We start from the raw sequence: 22,053 nt of genomic DNA, 5'->3' as shown, positions 1-22,053 counted from the left end.
AAAAAAAATTAGATTTCCATAGTGTTAAGAATGAGAAATAGAATTGAGATCGAAAGTATGATCTTAGTGATTACAAACGTTTAAATACAATATAAACTATCAACTAATACAAGGAAAATATAGGATATAAACTATCAACTAATACAACTGCTAAATTTTGTAAATAAGATAAAATATACTATTAATCAAATCCTAAGATAAAATATACTACTAACAACTCCCAAAAATAAAGAAAAAATATTAACGGATATCTAACATATGCTCCATAACTAATTATTAAAATATATTCTCTAAATATCATATCTTAATACTCCCCTCAAGTTGGAGAGTGTATGTCAATCACACCCAACTTGTCCTTCAAAAGATCAAACTGATGTCTTCCCAAATCTTTAGTGAAAACATCTGCCAATTGCATTTTCGTCAAAATATAACACGGTTTTGATGATTCCAGCTTGTAACTTTTCTCGAACTATATGGCAATCTACTTCAATGTGTTTCGTACGTTTGTGAAAGACTAGATTGGCTGCTGCATGTAATGCTGCTTGATTATCACAATATAATAATGTTGGTTCGGGCAGTGTAACATTCAAGTCTTGAAGAATGTATCTTAACCAAGTTAACTCTAAACAAGTATTTGTCATAGCTCGATACTAGGCTTCTGCGGATGATCTGGACACATGAGTTAAGACTTCCAAGAAATAATTGAATTTCCGAGGAAAATGCAGAACCAAAAAATAGACCGTCTGGAGTTCGACAACCACCCCAGTCAGAATCGCAATATGTTTGTAATCTTAAATTGTTTTTAGATGGTAATAGGAGTCCTTGACGAGGAGTACCTTTGATGTATCTCAGAACCCGAAGAGCTGCCTCCCAATGTGGTTTTCTTGGTTCATGCATAAATTGACTAAGCATACGAACTGAATAAACTATGTCAGGCCAAGTAATGGCCAAATATATTAATCTGCTAATCAACCGTCTGTATTTACTTTCATCATCCAACACCTCCCCTCGAGCAAAGTACACCTCCCCTTAATCGAAGCTCGACTTCTTTTTCTTTTGGAGTCTTAGTTCTTTTTTACTATGCCTTCAAGGAGGCTCGGCTCCTTTTCTTTTGGAGTTCTTTGTTCGACATTTGAAGATTTACCAATCTATTGGCACGACCAAGTTTAGGGCATAGCTTTGATACCAAGTTTGACACCTACACTCGTTTAGAGTCTCTAAAGGGACAATCTACACAGTCACATGTAGCTATTATTATAAGCAAACTTCATTAAGTAGAAGTGTTTATCCCAACAACCAGCAAAGTCTATAACACAATGTCTTCAACATGTCCTTTAGAATCTAGTTCAACCTCTCAGTTTATCCTTGCATATGTGGATGAAAAGTCGTACTTAACCTCAGCCAGAGTGTTCTTAGTTTATTGGATTTAGATTAATGATCATAAAGTTCACTTTATTCAATAACAATCTTTACTGAATAAACAACAATAATAACTCTATTGAAAATAGAATATGTTTTTATTTACAAACTATGACTTTTAGGACATAAAACCCAACATTTTTTTCTTTATATTTGGTTCAAATTAAATCAATTTTATCCTCTATATTTAATATATTAAATATTAATTTAAACTTTTCAAAAATTTTATTTTAACTAAAACTAAACTTATAGAGTTACTATAAGCTAAAAATGATTTAAAATAATTAATTAATCTCTTTACTATTAGATTTATAATTGAATTATTATGCACGATAGGAAAAATTGTCTCCATTGATATAATCATTACAAGCAAGTCGATCATTCACGAGTTGTTCGAAATTATAGATAGGTCAAAAGTCCTTTTTACCCCTGTAATTACATTTTTTTTACTTTAAATATCACTAATTATTTAAAATAATTTGTCTATGATCTAATCATAAATCAAGTCATTTTTGGGTCTGAGAGGGCAGAGCCTTGTTCAAGTCTCAAAATCAACACTCAAGGGAACTACTCATCTGCTTACCCCTATATGAGAAGGATTGGATTACATCTTGTGAAATTATGTTCCTATCTCCATATTTGATAAAATCCCCAAAATGGTATGCATATTGAATGGGCTACAAAAAGAACAAGCTCTCACAGACAGAAGTTCATTACTCATTTAGGATTAAGATCGAGTTGCATATAACCACCATGTGAAAACATTAATCTTCTCAACTAACAGATTTATAAATAGATATTAAATATTTCGTGACCTAGTCTTATATAAACTCATTGTATATAATACCCAAAATCACATGTCTTCACATGAACGATTTGAAACAAATATTTATAACAATTACAAAGTGGGCCGTATCAACAATGTTATTAGGATAAGACACCCAAACTTATCCATATACTATAAACCATTTGAGATATTACTTGAACACGATTCTTCGACTATGAGAGAGAGACCTGACTAATCGTTTATAGGCCCATTGGACCATACCTAAAGCTAGTCCAGAAGAATATCGGTAAAAGAAAAAGGCCCAATTAGGCCCATTGGACCGAGGAGAGCCCACCTACGAAGCTAGCCCTAAAATTTGGGCAAATCGAGAATATGTCTGCCATTAGCATTTCCCTATATAAGATGTCCACAACCCACGGCCACGTCTTCAGATCATATCCTTTTTTTTCTGTCTCTCACTATCCTCTCATCTGAACCCTAGCATCGATCTCCCTCACCACCGAGGGCTTTTCGACACTACTTCAATACGTCTTTCCTGCTCACCACCATGGCGGAGGAAGTCGTTGTAGCTACCGGAGCGGCGAGTCCCGAGCCCTTGGATCACAAACGCAAGCTTGCAGATTTGGACAATGAAGCCACTGAAACCCCCCAGGAGAACCATGGCGAGCCCAATGAGGAGTCTCCTGCTTCTGACAACGCTGACGTTGCAGTTTCTGACGAATCGGAGGCCAAGCGGCCTCGTCTCGACGGAAAGCCGGAGGAGAATGGTATCTTCTTTCTTCTTTGTATGTTGCAGCTTTCTATGTGTTTTAGGCCTTTTTTTTTAAAACCATGGAAATATCGGATGTATATTTGTGGACTTTCTCCGTCTCTCTTCGTTTCTTCTTCTAATACTTGTTAGCTGCTGCCGGAAAATGCTGCGTGGTTTTCGTAGTGCATAATTTTTTTCCCCTCAAACCATACCCCTGGAAGTCGAGAAGCGTAAGGAATTCTATTTTCTACTGCTGCTTTGGTTATATTTCAAATATCTTCGATCCTCGTGATTTCTGCAAGGAAATCGAACTTTATTCTTCAAGGTTTAGAACTGAATAATACTTTCCTTCCCAACGCCTCGTGAAATGGCTACTGGTGCTGCATCTATCAACTGGACTACGCCAGATATCCAGCTAGATATGCCTATTTTCATTTTACTACCTCATTTCAGGCGTGAGATATTTTAACACACTGAAGTTCTATGGTACTTGGACGTTGTTTCTGTTCTGAGCTTCCTGGGGTTTAGTGAATGCCGTTTTCTCCGTTTTCCGTTGAAAGATGGAAGCATTAGTTCAACAAAGAAAGTACCGGCAGGATTCTTAGGTTCAAGGAGAACGTTCTGACATGTGCCCAACAAGTATTTGATACATATTGAATGTCTTCAACAATTTTTTAGTAATGTCCAACTAGTGTCCAAGTTTGATGCGTTAATATGTTCTTTAAAAATCATTTCTGGCTGATTATGCTAGATTTATAATTTGAGTTTTGGAAATTGGATTATGGTTATGAAGGTTCTTCGGTGAGGTACTGAGGTGGATTTCTTAACAAAAGTTCAACTCATTTTTGCTGTGTTCATTTTAATTTACTATTTAACCAATTGATATTCAATCAATGTTTCATGGAAGTAGTATATTATTATTTATTCTTGTTGCAAATTACAATATCTTAGTATTTTGCTTTCTTCTACAGCTAGTGAGAATGGGCATAAAAAAAAGATGGTGGAGGAACCGGCTAAGGAAGATGATACATCTGAAGAGGACTCAGAACATCCTGCTTCATTGGAGGATGTTTCTGAAAGAGAGGAAACTGAAAAACCCACTGCAGAGCCTAATGAAGCAGGTGATGCTCTGGATTCTGCGGAGGAAACAGAACAACCTGCTTCATTGGAGGAGGTTCATGAAAAAGAGGAAACTGAACAGCCCACTGCAGAGCCTCATGAAGCAGGTGGCGCTCAGGATTCTGCTGCAGAAATCTCTCAGGAGGTCAAAACTCAAGAACTCTCTAAGGAGGAAAATCAACCTCCGGTAGTTGAGGCTGCATTGCCCCTGCAGCAGGAGGATGGTTCTAATTCTGAGCATGGTCAACCATCATCAGTGGCCGAAACAACAACATACAGGATGGAAGTTCCAAATAGTAAGGTGTGAACTTGCGAGATATTAAAATTTGATCATAGGATTGATATTGAAGGTTGATGTTGAGTTTACTTACATGTTTTTTAAACAATATGTTTCCACCTTCAACCTCAAGTTACTGATATTAATTTCCTTTTTAGGGTTAAATTACAATTTTTTCATGAGCTTTTGGAGTGGTATCTGATAAGTTCCAAATGTTTGACTGTGGCTGTTAGAATCCTTAATTGCAGAAGTGTCTAATAAGCTAATGAATTTTTAATTGTGTCCAAAATGTTTTTTTGAAGTTTAAGGGACCATCAGACACAAAATAAATTGTTTATAGATGTTATAGTCAGTTCTTAAGGATTTGGGACCTATATACTTTTTAAATTTAAGCCTTGTTAGACACAACTTTGAAAGTTTGAAGACCAAACTTATAATTTAACCTATTCTTTTGATGAAAGCTATGCTGCAAGTGTAGTGCCTAGGTGGCTAGAATACAGAAGATGAGCTCGTAAGAAAACATGGCCTGGATGTTGAAAAATTTACTTCTGATCCATCATCAAGTTTTTTCTGATAATTAGGATTTAGTTAATAGTTGGCCTATTTACTGCAGGTTGGTGTTCTCATTGGCAAGGCTGGAGATACTATTAGATACTTGCAGTACAATTCTGGTGCTAAGATCCAAATCATGAGGGATTCAGATGCTGATCCAAATCGTTTAAGTAGACCAGTAGAAATAGTTGGAACTTCGGAAAGTATAAAAAAGGCAGAGGAGTTAATTAATGCCGTGATTGCAGAGGTATTTACTCTTTTTATTATTAGTTTTTATTTATATGCCATTATGCTTGTATTTTTTCCACTTCTCCTGATTTTTTTCAGTGACTAGTATTTTTCATTTAATTGTTGTTTTAGCATCTGTTGGAGGTTTGTTGTCCTGATATTGAATTATTGAGTAAATTTTATTTTGTCATAGGCTGATGCTGGTGGATCTCCATCACTCATAGCCAGGGGCCTTACTTCATCACATTCTATGGCAACTGCCGAACAGATTCAGATACAAGTCCCAAATGAGAAGGTTGGAATCCTAATTTATGTGGATTGCTTATCAACTGGTTCTCTCAATAGCTTACCTGATTTTCTTTACCTAGGTTGGTTTAATTATAGGAAGAGGTGGGGAGACTATCAAAAGTCTGCAGACCAGATCTGGTGCACGTATACAGGTAGTTGATATGTTGCAAACCTATCTATCTTTATGGTACATGCTAATTAATTTTTATGGTTTAATATAACCATCGTGCCTGACTTAGATCTGATTTTCATGTAGTTGATACCCCAAAATCTTCCAGAAGGAGATGAATCTAAGGAAAGGACTATTAGAGTTACTGGTGATAAGAAGCAGATTGAAATTGCTACAGACATGATAAAAGAAGTTATGAATCAGGTATGCTTTTAACACATCACCTTTCCTCCAGACATTTTGGTCCTTATATCCCTAAATCCTTACTTGGAATTATGACTTTGATTTTCTGTATCATAAAAATGCTTTTAGCATGTTCATATCATCTAAATTTGGCCTTTGCTTACTTTTATTAATTTTTGGATTTGAATTATTAGTATGTTCTTTCTGTACCATACATAAGTTCATTCCATGAATATGGTTCATTCTTGGTGATATATCTATGTATATGTTCATTTCTGTAATTTTTTTTTATTATTTTCAGCAGTTTTGCTATTATTGGTACCTAATCTTGCTTACCAGTCTTGTCTGAGACTAGAGATTAAGGTTCTGAAGTAACAGCGTTAAGATTATCATACAGATTAATCTGCTCAGTGTCAGAGAAGCAAAATATTAGCATCTATATGCTATATTATATAGTTCTAGGTGTGGAAGGTGTGTTGTATTTTTGTCCACTTGATGTCATTGATGGAACAGTGCTAGATTCTTTTCAATCATGCTGGTTGAGTATATAAATTTGGCCGGGTTTAACAATCACTGCTATGGGAAACAGTATGCAGATTTTGTATGATTATCTTTAATGGGATTGGGGAAATCACTTGACTGGTGGTCCTAATAGCTTGTGAAATCAATGAATGGTCTATGCAAAGATCACATGAATGTTCTAGGAAAGATCTTATACTGAAATCCAAGATGCCGGTTGCCATAATTTATCTATCATAAAGGTGTCAAACTCGAATTGGTTGGCTTTAAAACTGCAGATTACAATATTGCCTTTTCCATGGGGTCGACATTGCTTTCTTGGTGTAGCAATAGCCAACTACTTTTCACTCCCATCCACTGAAGAGAGGTATCAGGCATTAAATCTCGCGATTGCAGGATGTTAATAGTTGGTAAGATTGCTTCAAGATTTCAAACTAAGAATAATTGAGTAAGAATGTATTGCATTAACCTTAGTGCTCATTAGTGGACCCATGTTCTATGCTTGAGATTGTGTTGGAAGAAAGTAATGCCTGGTTGAAGTCATGATGCTTTCATTTGCATGGGACCAATAGTATTCAAAGCTGATACCATTGACTGAGGCATCATAGGCATGGAAATTTGGTTCATGCCACCTTAACTGCACTATAGCAACATAATCGCTTTAAACTAACGGCAATCAATATCAATGTAATTATTTGTTGATATTTTCCTTTTTTCCTGGATGATCTGTCTGACAGTGAAATGCTCAGCATGTGTTGGTCACTACTTCAGAATGAAAGAGATAAGATTTAGTTGTGAAGTTGATGCCGGTATATCTGGCATCTGTTTAGAAGAATCACTATCTATTTGATGAAACAGAACAATGCATGTGTGAGATGCCAGAGTTCAAATGTTAATCTCTCTCAGACCATGATTTTGTCATCACTAGACTTTTTCTGCGCTTTTCATCCTTTTCCTAAGAAGCTTTTCAAGTTTGTTAATGTTTTTATGATTTGAGGGCATGTTTTGTTAGTTGTAATTTGACTACTTCACTACACGACCTTTTGAATTATTTGGGCAGTTGTAATTGGCGCTTCTTTTCTTTTTAACTTAGAAGCCATGCTAACCTGGGTGCTCCCTGTTCTGATATTTATGAATGCTTTTGTATATCTTAAATCCCTGTTGAAGTACTTGTTCCCTTGCATGCAATGGTTTAGAGCGATATAATACATCTGGTATTTTATTGGTTTGATCTTCAATGATATGATCTATCTGGTATTTTCTTTGTTATAAAGCCTTTTACCTTACTTTTATTTCTTCTGAACATCAGAATGGTAATTTGCTGAGTTTTTAATGTTTTTGATTCATCTTGCTTATTTTCTGGAACTAATATGTACCAGGGGCTCACCCAATGTTCTTGAACAAGAGATTTGGATCACCAAGTTCACGCTGCTCATTTACTTTATTTATTCCTTTTACTAGCTTATAATCAAACTGTTGATTAATAATTTCCACGGTTTACTTACTCATCTTTTTGTTTGTCCTTGGAGTAGACTGTGAGGCCTTCACCACACTCCACTGGTTTTAACCAACAGGCTTACCGGCCCCGTGGTCCTGGTGGTAATCAATGGGGTCAACGGGGTCCCCATCCTTCACATCCTGCAGCATATGATTATCCACACAGAGGACCTTATCCATCTCATAATACCCAGTATCAGCATCCTGCATTTGGAAACTATCCTCAACAAATGGGTGGTCCTCGGAGCAGTTATAGCTCTGGTTGGGAGCAAAGGCCACCCCCCAGTATGCAGGGGCCACCGCCAAGTTCGGGTGGTTATGACTACTATGGTGGAAGAAGCCATTATTCAGATGCTCCACCTTCTCATTTCCCTGGTGCTATGCCTGCACATGCTCCTGGCCCTTCTCCTGCTCCAGCTCTCGGTCCACCACAAACTCAGTCCAGTTACAACTATAGTCAGCAGCAAAACCAAGGTTATGGGCATGCTGCTCCCTATTCTCAGGCTGCTCCTCATCAGAGCTATGGCCATGGATATGAACAGAAATATGATCATCATGCTCCATCGCAGAATCCATATGGTGGGCATGGGAATGCTCAGCAACTTTACCCTCAGGCTGGGGCTCAACAGGTATACCCTGGACAACAACAGTATGATAAGCCTCCATCATATGGTGCTCCAGCGCAGGGACCTCCTCCCCAGTCTTATGGCGCTCCTAGGGTTGGTCAGCCTGGAGAGCCTTATCAAGGTGGGTCTGCACCTGCTACATATGGGCAAAATGTGCAACCTCAACAGACGTATCAATACCCAACTGGTGGCTCTACTCAGCAGTATCCTACCCCCTATGGCATACCAAACACAGATGGTTACAACCAGGCACCTGCTGCTGCCGCTGCTGCCAATTACCACCCGCAGCAGGGCAGCCAGGCAGGTTATGGTCAACCTGGTGTACAGCAACTGTCTGCCTATGGCCAGCAAGTAGCTCCTGCTGCCGCATATGAGCAGTATCCAACCACGCAACAGGGTTATCCCGAGCAGGCTGCTGCAAATACTGCTGGATATGCTGCATACCAAGCACCTCAAGATCCCGCTGCATATAGCAGTGCCCAAGCAACTGCTGCAGCAGTTTATTCTGCGCCAGCCAGTGGGCAGCCCACTTATCCTCAACAGACTGCAGCTCAGCCAAGCTATGATCAGTCAGTTCCACAATCAGGTGGGTATGGAACTGTGCCTTCAAGTGCTCCTGTAGGTTACGGGAAGAGTGTGTCGCCACAGCCACAGCCTCAGCCGCAGCCTGGGTATCCACAGTATGATTCTACTCAAGTTTATGGGGCAAGTCGTTGAATTTTTGATAAATTAGGTTTAGGATCGTTGGTTGTGTAAGCAGTAAGGAAGAGAGGAGAGGAGAGGAGAGGGTGTTATTAATGTGTTGAACTTGTTCAATCCGCCGTGTAGGGGATTGACTGTTGTATTTGCATTGCCTGCCTTCATATCGACCAAGTTATTAAAAGCATTCGGTTTATATATGTTATGATGTACGAGCTTGTTCATTAATTGATTAAGTAGAATTCTCATCACCCTGTGTGTTTTAGTTTCTGCCTTTAAATGTCAATTTTACGTTTCAAATTCAGGGTGAAGATTGAAACCAAGGTGATGTTGGCTAAAGAAACAGGCATGGAAATATTTAATCATAGCTCTTCTCTCGAACAAGCTAGAGGACAAAATAGGTGAAACATAATTAATTATTTTTGTATTTCTTTTTGTTTCTATGTTTTGTAACCATTGGTTTATGTAACCGTCGGTATATATCACGTCTATTTATTTTATGTAAGCCTATATTAATTTGTCATTACATTTTTCAAATATCTAAGGTACACCAAACATGTACAATATATTTTTTAGGTAAGGAAAAAAACAATTATATATTTTTCACATATTTATATATTTCTATAAGCATTGTTGTGTTGTTGTATATGTTATTTAGTCATTTTCTAATTAACTTATAATAAATATTAGAAAAGAATATTTCATATTGTAATGTTACATTATTATTAAGATGCAAATTTTTAGTTTTGAAGATACAAGTACGGTGTCTTAATTATAGTTCTATGCTCAAGTTTGGAACATCATATTTTCTCAAAGAAAAAGTCAAGAACACTGACTAAATAACCAAACGTTGATGGATAAAATTGAATATATTAAAAGGTTAAAAATAAAATTGGAAAAAGAAGACAAGCATTAGTTACAATACAAAATGATACAACTTATTCTTACAACAAGAAAATGCGTTGTGCAACATATTCCCTTGAAAAAAACCCACATATAAAGGGACTTTCTTAAACCATTTAATTAGAGTGATTTGAATTGAGTAGTTAGGCTGACCTCTTACAAATGAAATCATAAGCAACCTCCACAACACTCCTGGGTTTAGCTTCCTCAGAAGGCAACTTCAAGAGAGATGCAACTTTCAAGAAAGCAGCATGTTGTGTGGAAAATAAGCATGATTCTTCACTCTCAGAAAGCTCTTTTCTTGGAACTTTGTGCTTCTTCAGAAGAGTAGGCTTCGAAATCGCCCACTGCATTGCCCAAATCGCCAATGGCCTCATGTACCCCAAAGATCTATACTTATCATCTATGTCCCATGCTTCTGGGGTTTGAAATGAATACCTGAACAGGATTTCAGAACAAACAGATATCAAATTTCTTATAAGTTCAAGAAAAGTGGCTTAAAAACCAGTGGAATTCCAGAATATAAAGAACAAAATGTGGTACCCGAGGCCATCTTGACCCCAAGCAGCTTGATGAATGCCCATTGCAGTCTGGAAGCCTGTTTCCACCATTCCTTCTTGAATCATTGAGGCAGCAACAGAGTATGTAACTCCAGCCCAAATCTCCTTTGGCTGCAATATGGATCTATCAACCCTTCCATCTGGAAACATCCCGTTTACTGCCCCGCGTGTTCCTCCCTTCACCTTCATGACATTGAAATTGAATATCTTTTCAAGTGTACTCCTTATCTTCTCTTCATCAACAATGGGACAAAGCCCACATGCTCTAGCATACCTGTGTTTTCAGAATGTGAAAGATTGTTAGTGGGGAGTCTCACATCCGCTAATTAAGGAGATAATCATGGGTTTATAAGTAAGGAATATATCTCCGTTGTTAGGAAGCTTTTTGAAAAACTCAAAAGTAAAGCCACGAGAGCTTAGGCTCAAAGTGAACAATATCATACCATGGTAGAGCGTCGAGATATTGCTAACAAAACACAGTCAAGTTACTACTCAATCCATCCTCTTAACAGAGACAGCTCCAAAATCATGCAAATTCAGCCAGGCCACAAGAGATAAAGAAATGTAAAAGCAAGAAAAGTAAAAGGGGATCAATAAAAGCTTGTTCACTCACCATTGTCCTGCCAGTTGATCAGCTTGAATGGACGAGCTCCAAGGACCACCACTATTGTCATAGTTGAAGTAAGAGCCATTCCATAACGTATCATAAACACCTCTTGCCTTCTGATACTTGATCCAAAAGTAGTGAGCAGCTGCTTCATCATCAACCTCATAAGCCAATGCTGAAGCCGCCTGAAGAGCAGCCACCCACAGCCCACCGCAGTATGCACTCACACCCTTCACAGTCCAAACATCATAAGTTTGATCAGGAAACCCCTCATTCTCAATCATCCCATCTTTATCCTTATCGAACTGATCCATGAAAGCCAAGGCTACATACACCGAAGGCCAAACAGATTTTGCAAAATTCTTGTCCCCTGTAGCAACCACGTCTCTGTAAACTTGAAGAACGAATTTGGAACCCAAATCCTTCCATCTGGTGACGTTCAAAAGGTTGTAAGCATTTACTTCAAACCAAGGATCGTTGAAGCCAATATCGTGAGGAACAGCACCAATAACCTTGCGAGGATAGTACTTTCCGTCGCTCATGATCTTGGCCTTTCTGGGATCGTGCATCAAAACAGCCGCGGCGAAATCCCTCTGAATGCCGAGTTCGAGTTTGGGGAAAAGCATGATAAGAGCAAAAGAGGAGTAGAAATGGACGTCGAAAGTGTTCCACATTAGGTATTCGCTTCCTTCGACGAGGAGTAACTGGCCGACGTTCTCTTGTAGAGTAGGAAGCAATCTGGTTCCGAGTGCAGCGTTTGAGGGTCCGGCGCCTCCGTGGGCTTGATCGAAGATCTGAGACATTCTCTCGAGAATCTCAACGGCGACGTCCAGGCGGTGGTCGCCGTTGGGTGCTCCATTGGGCTCCGATTTTGTCCTTTCGAGGAAAATCTTTTGATGACTTATGGTTGATAGATTTTGCAGCGGAGGTAAGCCGTCTGAGATCAGGAAATTTGATTTACAAAATCATTTCTTCAAACAAAAGAAAGATATAAAAGGTCGATTGCAGCTCAACAAAATGTATCAACTTATTATTAGAATGCCCAAGGGATAAGTTAGATAAATTGTTTGATGTATGCATTAATCTATGTTATTGAATTTAATAATTATGTATGATCTATGTGATATGTGCACTCATATAGGATTATCCTGATTCCGTGTTAATATGAATACGTTGGACGAGACACCATAAACATGATTTGGTATATGTTATATGATTATACATCATTAACTAGAAATTATTTTCAAACCACTAGATATTCTACTCACAATAATCTTCCCAATACACCTATGCGAGATGTTGATTTTAACAAAGAGGTAGAGGTATGAACTCAAGTTTTATAGGCTATGCATAGAATGACCCTAGCAGAGTTGAAGTATCTATTGTTACAAACACAAGTCACTAGGCCAAGGCTACATGCATCATGGTAGTTTCCAAAGAGTGCACCCATGAAGTGATATATCAATTACTAGAAATTGATCTAGGTATAGTGAAAAAAGTTTCTTTAAGTTTAGGCATGTTCTTTTTTAGTTTATTATGATGTCTTTGTTTAGACATGTTTACACTAATGCTCCGTAGCTTACACAAATTTCAATAACCTAAGTCTTCAAAGAGATTCCTAGACTCATTCTTTGTAATGCTTATATAAGTCATAGGAGCTTAACTAGAGACTAAAAAGATAATAAGATAAGCCAACTTTTTGACACCCTTATATAGTAAGCTTTAAACCAAGTTGTCTAAGTATAAGTCTTGGTTAAACAAGATTGAGTCTCTAAACACATTCTAAGGAATGTAGTCTAATGGATCTTCGTAAAGTAGAACTATTTTGTAGTGGGCCTAGACTCATTACGAAGATTGAAAATTTTTAGTCTCTTGATTTCGTAAGAAAATGTTGAAGGTTTGTTCAAATGTTTGTAAATTGACTCTGATGGCTTGACGAGACATAACTTTCACTTATAGTAAAGGCTATGAGAAGAGCTTTCAAAAGTTAAACTTGGCAAACCCCAACCCTAGTGTGAAGATGTTCAAGAATATACGAGGCTTAGTAATTTTTAGTAGTGTTTGAGGAAAATGACTAGTTTGCGTACTAAAGTAACATGAGAATGTTAATGTTCCTGGAACATAGATTTATTTTTCCCCTTAATAATTTGAAACTTGCATCATTGACCATTAATAAGTAGATCCCAAATTGGCTAAATACGAGAGTAGTAGGTCAAATGAAAGAAGATTTTGTACTAAGGGGTTATCCCTCCCGAAAGAGTTGTTAAAGGAACTACCCAAAATTTCTTTTAATGCATCAAGATGGTACCAAGATGTATAATAGTTTCAAGGAGGGTATTTATAGTATATTGTAGGAAAAAAAATATGGAACGAAAGATATCATGGTAATTAGTAAAGTACTTAATAGGTCAACAACTGAAAGTTGTGTGACACATGTTTGTTGATTTATTACGACTCTTCAACCGTTCTGGTTGAGAAAGAACAATGTTGTCGTGGACTTAATTTTAGTTTCACATAAGATAGTGAAAGATTATAACATTGTTTGAGTAGCGGGGATGGTCTCAGTCACAAGATTGCATATATTACTTTAAATAATGTTCTCTATCCTAAGAAAAAATAGGCAAAACTTGGTATTGATATTAACCGGTCTTCCATTTCACAGACGGTTAAGAACACCAAGTTACCCCTCATGAAAATTTCTTATAATTCAAGCAACTATAGTATGGCACCATTCAAAGCCTCCACAGAAAGTTTTGTAAGTCCTTAAAAGTATTGGAACAAGGAGAGTGAAAGGGAATTATTAGAATCAGAGTTGGTCCTAGTTACCAAAAAAGTCGTATATAAGGTAAGGGTAAGAATGTGTACCATCCAAAATAGACAGAAGAGTTAGGTTGATATAAGGTATAAAAACTTAAAATTCAAGGTAGGTGATAACATGTTCCTAAAGATAGTGTCGATGAAGGGTGTTCTGAGGTCTAAGCATGAATGCAAATTAAACTCACATTTCATTAAGTGTTTTGAAACTTTGGAGAGGATTGGATCAGTGACATATTGGTTAGATTTGTCATCCTTCGTTTCTATTTCTCCTAATGTATTTCACATGTTCATGCATCACTTAAGTGATAAGCTAATCCCATGTGGTAGGATGTAGGTCTTTTCAATTGAACTAGAGCTTAGGTGAGATCCCACCTTAGTTGGGAGGAGAATGAAACACCTTTTATAAGGTTGTGGAAACCTCTCCCTAGCAGACACGTTTTAAAATTTTGAAGGTAAGCACGAAAGAGAAAGTACATCTCGATATAACTTTAAAATAAATTTACTATTTAGATGTTGAAATTTTTTATAATTATGTACAGAAATATTGAGAAATGACAAAACTCATCTTTTTATTCAAAGTTTTGATACTTAGGAAGAGAAGAGGAAAAAAAAAGGAAAAAAGAAAGAAAGTATGAGAAGTTTTAGGGATTGAGGAATAAAAAACAAAAGAGAATTAAGAATGTATTCAAGAAACCAGAGTAGAAAAAATATGAGAAATAAGAAATTATTAACTCATATGTTAAATCAGAAGATAGGGAAATAAGGATGATATCAAAGAAAAATAATTTATAGAGTGTAGATAAATGATTTTGCTACTATTGAAATATTTAAATGTAATTTTGTTCTTATAATTACAAAATATTATTTTTTAATTTTTTAAAAAATATAAAATATTAATAAAATTTTGAGAGTTTAACGATATTTTTAAAACTAAATATCAAACGTTTTAATTGAAAATTAATGATAAAAGTATATTTTATTTTTTATTTTTTGAAAGTTTATTATTGAAAATTTAAAAAGTTTAGGGACAATTTTTAACCAAGAAAACGAAATTCATGAGTATTATTTCTTAACTTAACAAATTTATTTTTAAAAAATAAAATAATTTAAAATTTTAATACGTGTTCATTGAGACAATATTTGAATGAATTACAATTTGGACAAATTACTACCTCTAGAGATTGTTATAATCAATATTATTTAACCATCCATAAATTCAGAGTCGATTTGACATGTGGTTTTTTTGGTTGCCATAGGTATTGTGGTCAATCAATAGATTAAATTTTTAGAAATTTAATTTTGACCTCCTACTTTATTTTCTTTAATTAATCTAAACTATTTTATAGCTAAATTAAATTAAAGTTATAGATTAAAAATAATTAAAAACATTTAATGTGTTTTAGAAGGGTAGGGAATTAGTATGGATAGATAGGGTGGGTGAAAGAGGACATTAAAAAGGCTTAAATATTTAAAACCAACCAAATGATAGCACCCATTTTGACCCACAAAGAAACCAAACTATATCATATTCCAAGTCTTAAGAGAGAGACAGAGAGACAGAGAGACAGAGAGAGTACCTGTCCACATTGTTCCACCAGAATTTAGGAAGTATAGCTCATTGAAGAGAGTGACTGGGTACCTACAGCATTATCAAAGAAAACCAGCTATTACTGACTTAATTTGACAATGAGTTGTTTGTTTTGTTTCATACAATTCTCTCCACTCACCATTCAGGAAGCCTCTTGTCTTCTACTATTGGCCTTTGCCATGCTTCTATCTGGCCTTCCCATTTTCCATGTTCTTTTTTTTTTTTTTATTCCATATTTAGTTCACCGATCATCAGTCCACATCACCAACACATTAATATTGTTTGTTAAGCAAACCCTATTTTAGAAACACTTACCTAATATAGCATCACGTGCAATTGTCTTAGCTGCTTCTCCGAGCGTTCCGTAAAAGTTAGTATACCGTCTGTCAAAGAGTATTAATTGCTAACACTTTTTTAAAATTAAAATCCAGATTTTCAATTGATCAGCTTTGATAGGAGTAGAGTCAAGATGTGACCTGTGGTATGTCTTTCCATCAAATTTAACTTCTGGACAGTCCCATGCTAACGAGAAGGTGACTGTACGAGTAGATGAAGAAGGAATGCTCACTTTAGCTGCTATGGCTGCTCCGATACTTGACCCTGGTTTTGACCCCTCATGTGGCCCACTACTGCCAAGCTCGTCAAATGACCCATGCTGAAATAATATGTCATATCAAATTATTATGTGCTTGTACGAAGACAAACTTTAAAGTCTTGAATTTTTTGAAATAAAATAAAAGGTGAAGTTGACAATTCCTCCACTCTGTTCCTTTTGGCTTCTGTTGGAAAGAAGAATCAATCATGCATAGGGAGGCTTCTAAGAAATGTCAAAGAATTATCTTTTTTAAAGACAAATAATAAGACACACATAGCTTTTAACATTTTAGAAATGAAAAGAAATTATGAGTTGATTCGTTGATGTTTCTAGATTTTTCTTTTAAAATCATTATCTTAAAGCATTATGAAAGAGTGGTAGGCACTCTACCGACAATTATTTGACCTGGGATCTTTCTAAAGGCTAAAGGAAGGATTGGTGATAGCAAATAAAGAAGTGAACTTTAAGAAAAAATAAAGCTTTTGTTTTGGAAAGCAAAATATATTTTTTTTGTTTTTGGAAATAGTTTTCCAAACAAGCCTAATTTTAAATGCCTTAATTGACTTTAAAGCTATTGTGCTGTTGGATAAAAGAAGAATATGATACTAGTGAAAGCACAACAGAGCATATCAACAAATAATTTAAAAATAGTTGAGAGATAACAAAAGGGAGGATAAAGATCTAACCTTCTTAACTTCTTGCCACATATCTTTTGCTGAAATGCCCTCGGAATCACCAGATATTACGAAGCGAGGACAGACTGAGACGTGAACATCATCCGTTGCCTCTGCTGTTATAGCATACGTTACTGTTGGACGCCCATTCGCGGTTCTGTTGGACGTAATGCACATTTGTTATGGTAAAAAAAAAAAACAAAGAATAATTGATATTTGTTTTACATCTCTCTAATCTCTAAATCAAAGATTGAAGAGGTAAAATTGAAACCCACCAAAAAGAAAATTGTTTAAATGAATGAAAGAATACTGACTTGTGGTGTAAAAGGACTCCATGAGCTCCATCTTCTGCGCTGCTCACAAATTCAGCTTTGACACGTTAGACAGTTTAGAGAATGGATTCATAATAAACTTGGTTATAAATACTTCTATAAATGTATTTCTTGCTCATAAAATCAGGACTATTTCCTACCTTTGGATTCTCTCAACAATTTTCAATAAATATTACCTTCAATATTTCATCTCCTATTTAATCAATATGTGATCTCAGAATCTACTATAGTTTGGAGTCCAAGATCTTACCCTTCACCCCATTCGAAGCCCAACGCACTCGTGGGCGCTCATTCCTTCCTCTAATTTATGTGTAACAGTCTAAGTCAAGTCCACCACTAGCATATATTGTTATCTTTGAATTTGAATTTTTCCTTTCGAACTTTCACTCAAAGTTTTAAAATGCTTTTACTAGGGAGCGATTTCTACAATTTTATAAACAATGTTTCGTTTTCTTATTCCAAACGGATCACATGATAACAATTAAAAGCATGAGAATAACCTTACCCTATCTTTGAGTTAAAGTGATGACCAGTAAATCCAGAGTTTCCGCCCACAGAGTTCTGAAAAGGTAAACAGCAAAGCTCCAAAAATTTGGCAAGAAAATGGCTTACCACTGTATAAATATAAAACTATAAAATTGTGCATACGAAGGATTTGGCAGCACTTACCGCCCAAGTAAACAGCAAAGTTACTTCTGCAGAAGTCGGACCTTTATTTGAAAGCTGCCATATAAACAAACAAACAAATATTCCCACTCGTTTATTCAAAAAGAGATTATTTAAGGAGATGATCATAATATCACTATCCATTTTACACATGAATGTATCCTGTTAGAGACAGATTTTTTAATCAACAGTTATAAAAAAAAAAAAAAAAAAAATCATCGTAATGATCTAATTCAAATTTAATTGATAAGTTAAAGAGTCATACATTAAATGTAAATACGGAGACGGGGAAACTACTCTCCTTGTAATTGTGAGGGATAATTGGAGAAATTTGACGACAAACAATCTTAAGATCCGGGTCGGGTTCACCTAGTTCCAAGAAGTAACAAATATATGTAGAAGAAGAAGAAGAAGAAACAGGGGGTTGACTGAAATGATGTAAACAGGATTTTACTGATTAGGAGTAAAACCATACCATCGTAGATTGTCCAAGCCCTGGGAAACAGAGCGTGGTATGTACTTTTTTCTCCACTCAAATTCCAATCCCATGCTTCTATGCCGTCGTTCTTTCCATCTCTGGTGAAAAAAAAAACCTCCGAAGTGAAAAATAGAGGAAATAATACTGCAATATTCATTTCAAATCTCAAAACCATTCATAACTAAATCCAACCTATCAAGATTAAGGTATTTTGAAATTGGATAATATCTGAGTTTCATTTTCTACTTTCAAATGTTTAATTCTAATACATTTTAAAATTAGTTTCTACCCTTAATTTGAAGTTATTATATATATTTCTTTAATCAAAATTGATTAAATAATAATAATAATTTTTATAGGAGAAAGTAAATATATTTTCACATTTTGCAGAAGGGAAAATTAATCATAAATTAGCCAAAGTAACCAAATTAAAATTTAAACTAAATTAATAAAAATACTTCTAAACTCTCGATTTTGTCTAGAAAATACTCCTACCCTTAGGGTTAGTTTTGTATAAAAACGGTTAATATTTTATTTCAAAAATACTCTTCAATTTAAAAGTAATTTCAAAAATATCTTTTAACTTTAAAAAGTATTTAAAAAAATACCATTAAATTTTAAAAGTTTGATTGAAGCTCTTAAACTTTTTTTAAAAAAAAAAACTTCAAAGTACCTCAAAACATTTAAAAAAAATTCAAAGATACATTTACTATTAGTATAACCTTTCAAACATACCCATAAACTTTATAAAATGAAATTAAAACGATTAATCTATGAGGTGTTAACAAACGATTTTCGTCATATTATTGACCATATAATTTTAAAATTTTTTTTTTTTATAAAGTTAAAAGTTGTTTAGGGTTAGTTTAAAATTTTGTGAATATTTTTTAAATAACAAAATGTTAACCGTTTAAATTTAAGAATTTTAGAATATTATTGAATCTTTAAAGTTTAAATAATATTTTTTTTTATATGGAAGGGGAGTAATTATAATTGGATATTTGAAAATTTTGTTTCTGGTCAAAATTGGGTGCTAATTTAATTTAAAAAGATGGGTGAGTGTATTATTAATTTGAATAGATAAACAAGTAAATTAAATCTCCCAAAAGATTCAAAGGTGCTAATTAAACTCAGAAACTCAAAAACTGTGTGGATAGCTTACTTGGATTTTTGAGGTCTGGCAGAGCATAATACAGTTGAGAATTTGTTTCCATTTGGGCGTGAAACAAATGCCTAATACCAAACGATACAAAGAAGATAATGAAGCAATTCAATGAATACAAAGAAGATAATGAAACAATTCAACGAATACAAAGAAGATAATGAAACAAGAACCGTATAGAGATTGACATACAGAGAATTGATTGGCTAAAACTGGTACATCTTCACTCGGTCCATAGAACATTTGAAAGCGTTGAAACTCTCCTCGGTAACTCCGGCCGATGCTTCCTGCACTGAATTTAACGATCACGATTTCATATGTCAAACAGTTAAGATCAGTCGGCGAACCGCGTGCGGCAGCGGAGGAGGATACCTACCCTATGCCACCTAACGATACGCCATGGTAGCACGTGATTGGTGGAGACGCAAAGAAATCATAAAGCGGAATCTGAGGAGAGAGAAATAGAAGATACAGTAGAGAGAGAAAATGAAATGAAAACAGAAAACAAGAAGAAATCAATGATCAATACTGAAACAGAAAAACAGAATTGATCTGAAGTAATTTAAGCAGTTGTCATTACTCTTCCTTTAGCGGCTTCTTCCTTGCCGTGACGCCATAACCGGTAGCCCAAGGGACCCTATAAAACGGAACAAAAAACGATAGAAATCAGAAAATTAAAGAAAAGGAGGAATCGATTTCATGGCGTCAAATCGCAATATTCAACAGAGTTTATGAGTAAATTATGATGACCAGATGCCACTTGTCGTTGAGAGTGAAAGAGAACGACTCTGGAGATTTTCCGGTGAAATCGAGCTTGCGTTGCCAAGTCAAGGATGGAAGCTTGGCCGGATCGACCTACAAAATCAGAAGAGAAATCTTGGCTCGGGAGTGAGCAGAGAATGTTTGTTTGAATTCAAATTTGTCAAAAAATAGAAAGCCATTGATGGATGAAGACAAACCACCATAGTTGATGAAGCTCCATTGTCGGCATCTTCTTTGCAGCCATTTTCCATTTCGTTTTGCTCTTCTCTCGTGAATCTGGAAATCTGGAACAGAGAGAAAGGCGGAGATGTTCTTGAAGGAAGGAGGGGGCCTAATTTTATTTAATAATAGTCAGACTTTATATCCAAACAACCATGGATACAACTTGTTAAATTACCATTTTAGAGTCGCATACATTTTCCCAATTTGATCCCCGTCCAAAAATAAAATTATTTTAAAACTTTTAACTTAAATTAATAAAAATATATTTTAAAACCTTTTTTTAAATTAAATATATGAATGGAACTGTCGGTACACATTTAAAAAATACCAATTAATTTTTAAAATAATATTAATATCCCTAAATTAAAAAAAATAAATAAATAAATAAATAAAGGTTAAGGACAGTAATGCTATTTTTTAAAGTTAATATGAAAAGGATCGGAACACAGAGGAGACGAGGTGTGTTTGGGCTTGGCGTTAGCCTGACATTGAGGTTGACTCTATGCTCAACCACATGAAAGGTGTGCATTGTGTGAACCGAACACAATCCAATTTCGGCTCTTTTTTAACTTAATTTGAATACAATGAACGTAACTCTAAAGTTAGCTTTTGAGACCTATACATCATGCTAAACAATGAGCAAAAATATTGAAAAAAGATTAGAAAGTAAGACGGAGACTATTGAGATAAAGATGATCACCTACAAACAATGTGAAAAGTAACGAAAATGAACCTAGTTTTGGACTTATACATCATGCTAGAGAATGAACAAAAATATTGAAAAAGGATTCGAAATTAAGACGGAGACTATTGAGATAAAGATGATCACCCAAAAAGAACGTGAAAAGTAAAGAAAATGAACCTAGTTTTGGACCTATACATCATGCTAAAGAATGAGCAAAAATATTGAAAAAGGATTAGAAATTAAGACGGAGACTATTGAGATAAAGATGTCACCCACAAATAACGTGAAAAGTAAAGAAAATAAACCTAGTTTTCATCTCAAAGAGAGTGGACAATCAACTCCCTCGTGTAAAGCCTTAAGAAAGCAACTTGAACCAAATCCTAAAAAGAAGACAAAAAAAAAAGATAGGAAAAATTTCTTTCTCCAATAGATATGAGACCCCTACTAATTCCACCCCTTTAGGGCCAGCATCCTCATTGGCACACTGCCTTGTGTCTATCCTTGGGGAAATCGCACACTGGCACACCGCCTTGTGTCTATCCGAACGGTGTGATAGGAAGCGAACTCCGACAACTTTTGGAGCAGCTCTCGAAGAACGGGAGCTTACGTTAATTAAATTAGGGAATACTTCGGCTAAGGTCAACCAAGTAAGTGACCTTACTATAGGATATGCTAAAAATTGTATGAGTTATGATGATGTATAAACTGTGTCGTACGATGCCGTATGTTAGTATATGATGATGTATGAGCTGTATCGTATGATGCCGTATGTTAGTATATGACGATGTATAAGTTATGATGATGTATGAGTTGTATCGTATGATGCCGTATACTAGTATATGATGATGTATTAGTTATGATGATGTACGAGTTATGATGATGTCTGAA

At 35.4% G+C, this 22,053-nt stretch overlaps 2 protein-coding genes across 4 annotated transcripts; one reads left to right on the top strand and one right to left on the bottom strand.

The window, feature by feature from the left end:
• The first annotated feature begins 2,629 nt into the window (after positions 1 to 2,629).
• LOC111452148 (far upstream element-binding protein 2-like) lies at positions 2,630 to 9,365 on the top strand. The gene is made up of 7 exons (XM_023092717.1): positions 2,630 to 2,973; positions 3,929 to 4,377; positions 4,967 to 5,152; positions 5,327 to 5,428; positions 5,502 to 5,573; positions 5,678 to 5,794; positions 7,825 to 9,365. The coding sequence occupies exons 1-7, from the start codon at positions 2,754 to 2,756 to the stop codon at positions 9,130 to 9,132; spliced, it is 2,454 nt and encodes an 817-aa protein (XP_022948485.1). The 5' UTR covers positions 2,630 to 2,753; the 3' UTR covers positions 9,133 to 9,365.
• A 726-nt stretch (positions 9,366 to 10,091) lies between these two features.
• LOC111452445 (non-lysosomal glucosylceramidase-like) lies at positions 10,092 to 20,620 on the bottom strand. 3 transcript variants are annotated; one of them, XM_023093177.1, is made up of 19 exons: positions 20,456 to 20,620; positions 20,247 to 20,351; positions 20,077 to 20,133; positions 19,873 to 19,943; positions 19,689 to 19,788; positions 19,497 to 19,567; positions 18,332 to 18,432; positions 18,122 to 18,225; positions 17,860 to 17,913; positions 17,697 to 17,751; positions 17,173 to 17,236; positions 16,871 to 17,015; positions 16,066 to 16,244; positions 15,905 to 15,972; positions 15,729 to 15,801; positions 15,579 to 15,640; positions 11,191 to 12,121; positions 10,561 to 10,851; positions 10,092 to 10,455 (listed from the first exon to the last, which is right to left on the bottom strand). In XM_023093177.1, exons 1-19 carry the CDS (start codon positions 20,507 to 20,509, stop codon positions 10,161 to 10,163), a joined length of 2,880 nt encoding a protein of 959 aa, XP_022948945.1. In that variant the 5' UTR covers positions 20,510 to 20,620; the 3' UTR covers positions 10,092 to 10,160. The 3 variants fall into 3 exon arrangements, with proteins under 3 accessions (XP_022948945.1, XP_022948947.1, XP_022948946.1); XM_023093179.1 differs by having other exon boundaries at positions 17,173 to 17,211; positions 17,696 to 17,751; positions 20,456 to 20,619; XM_023093178.1 differs by having other exon boundaries at positions 20,459 to 20,602.
• Between the last annotated feature and the right edge of the window lie 1,433 nt (positions 20,621 to 22,053).

Source organism: Cucurbita moschata, unplaced genomic scaffold (assembly GCF_002738365.1).
Source record: "Cucurbita moschata cultivar Rifu unplaced genomic scaffold, Cmos_1.0 Cmo_Scf00014, whole genome shotgun sequence".
Taxonomy (NCBI): Eukaryota; Viridiplantae; Streptophyta; class Magnoliopsida; order Cucurbitales; family Cucurbitaceae; genus Cucurbita; species Cucurbita moschata.
The sequence above is the reverse complement of the archived record's forward strand: the minus strand, read 5'-3'. Positions and strand labels throughout refer to the sequence as shown.

Bases quoted from the DNA above. Each gene is read 5' to 3' on its own strand.
- LOC111452148 (XM_023092717.1), top strand. From the start codon at position 2,754: ATGGCGGAGGAAGTCGTTGTAGCTACCGGAGCGGCGAGTCCCGAGCCC. The intron at 5,574-5,677 runs GTAGTTGATATG...ATTTTCATGTAG, and splicing joins GATCTGGTGCACGTATACAG to TTGATACCCCAAAATCTTCC. The intron at 5,795-7,824 runs GTATGCTTTTAA...TCCTTGGAGTAG, and splicing joins TAAAAGAAGTTATGAATCAG to ACTGTGAGGCCTTCACCACA.
- LOC111452445 (XM_023093177.1), bottom strand. From the start codon at position 20,509: ATGGAAAATGGCTGCAAAGAAGATGCCGACAATGGAGCTTCATCAACT. The intron at 18,226-18,331 runs GTATGGTTTTAC...TCTTGGAACTAG, and splicing joins GGCTTGGACAATCTACGATG to GTGAACCCGACCCGGATCTT. The intron at 10,852-11,190 runs GTGAGTGAACAA...CTGAAAACACAG, and splicing joins GATCAACTGGCAGGACAATG to GTATGCTAGAGCATGTGGGC.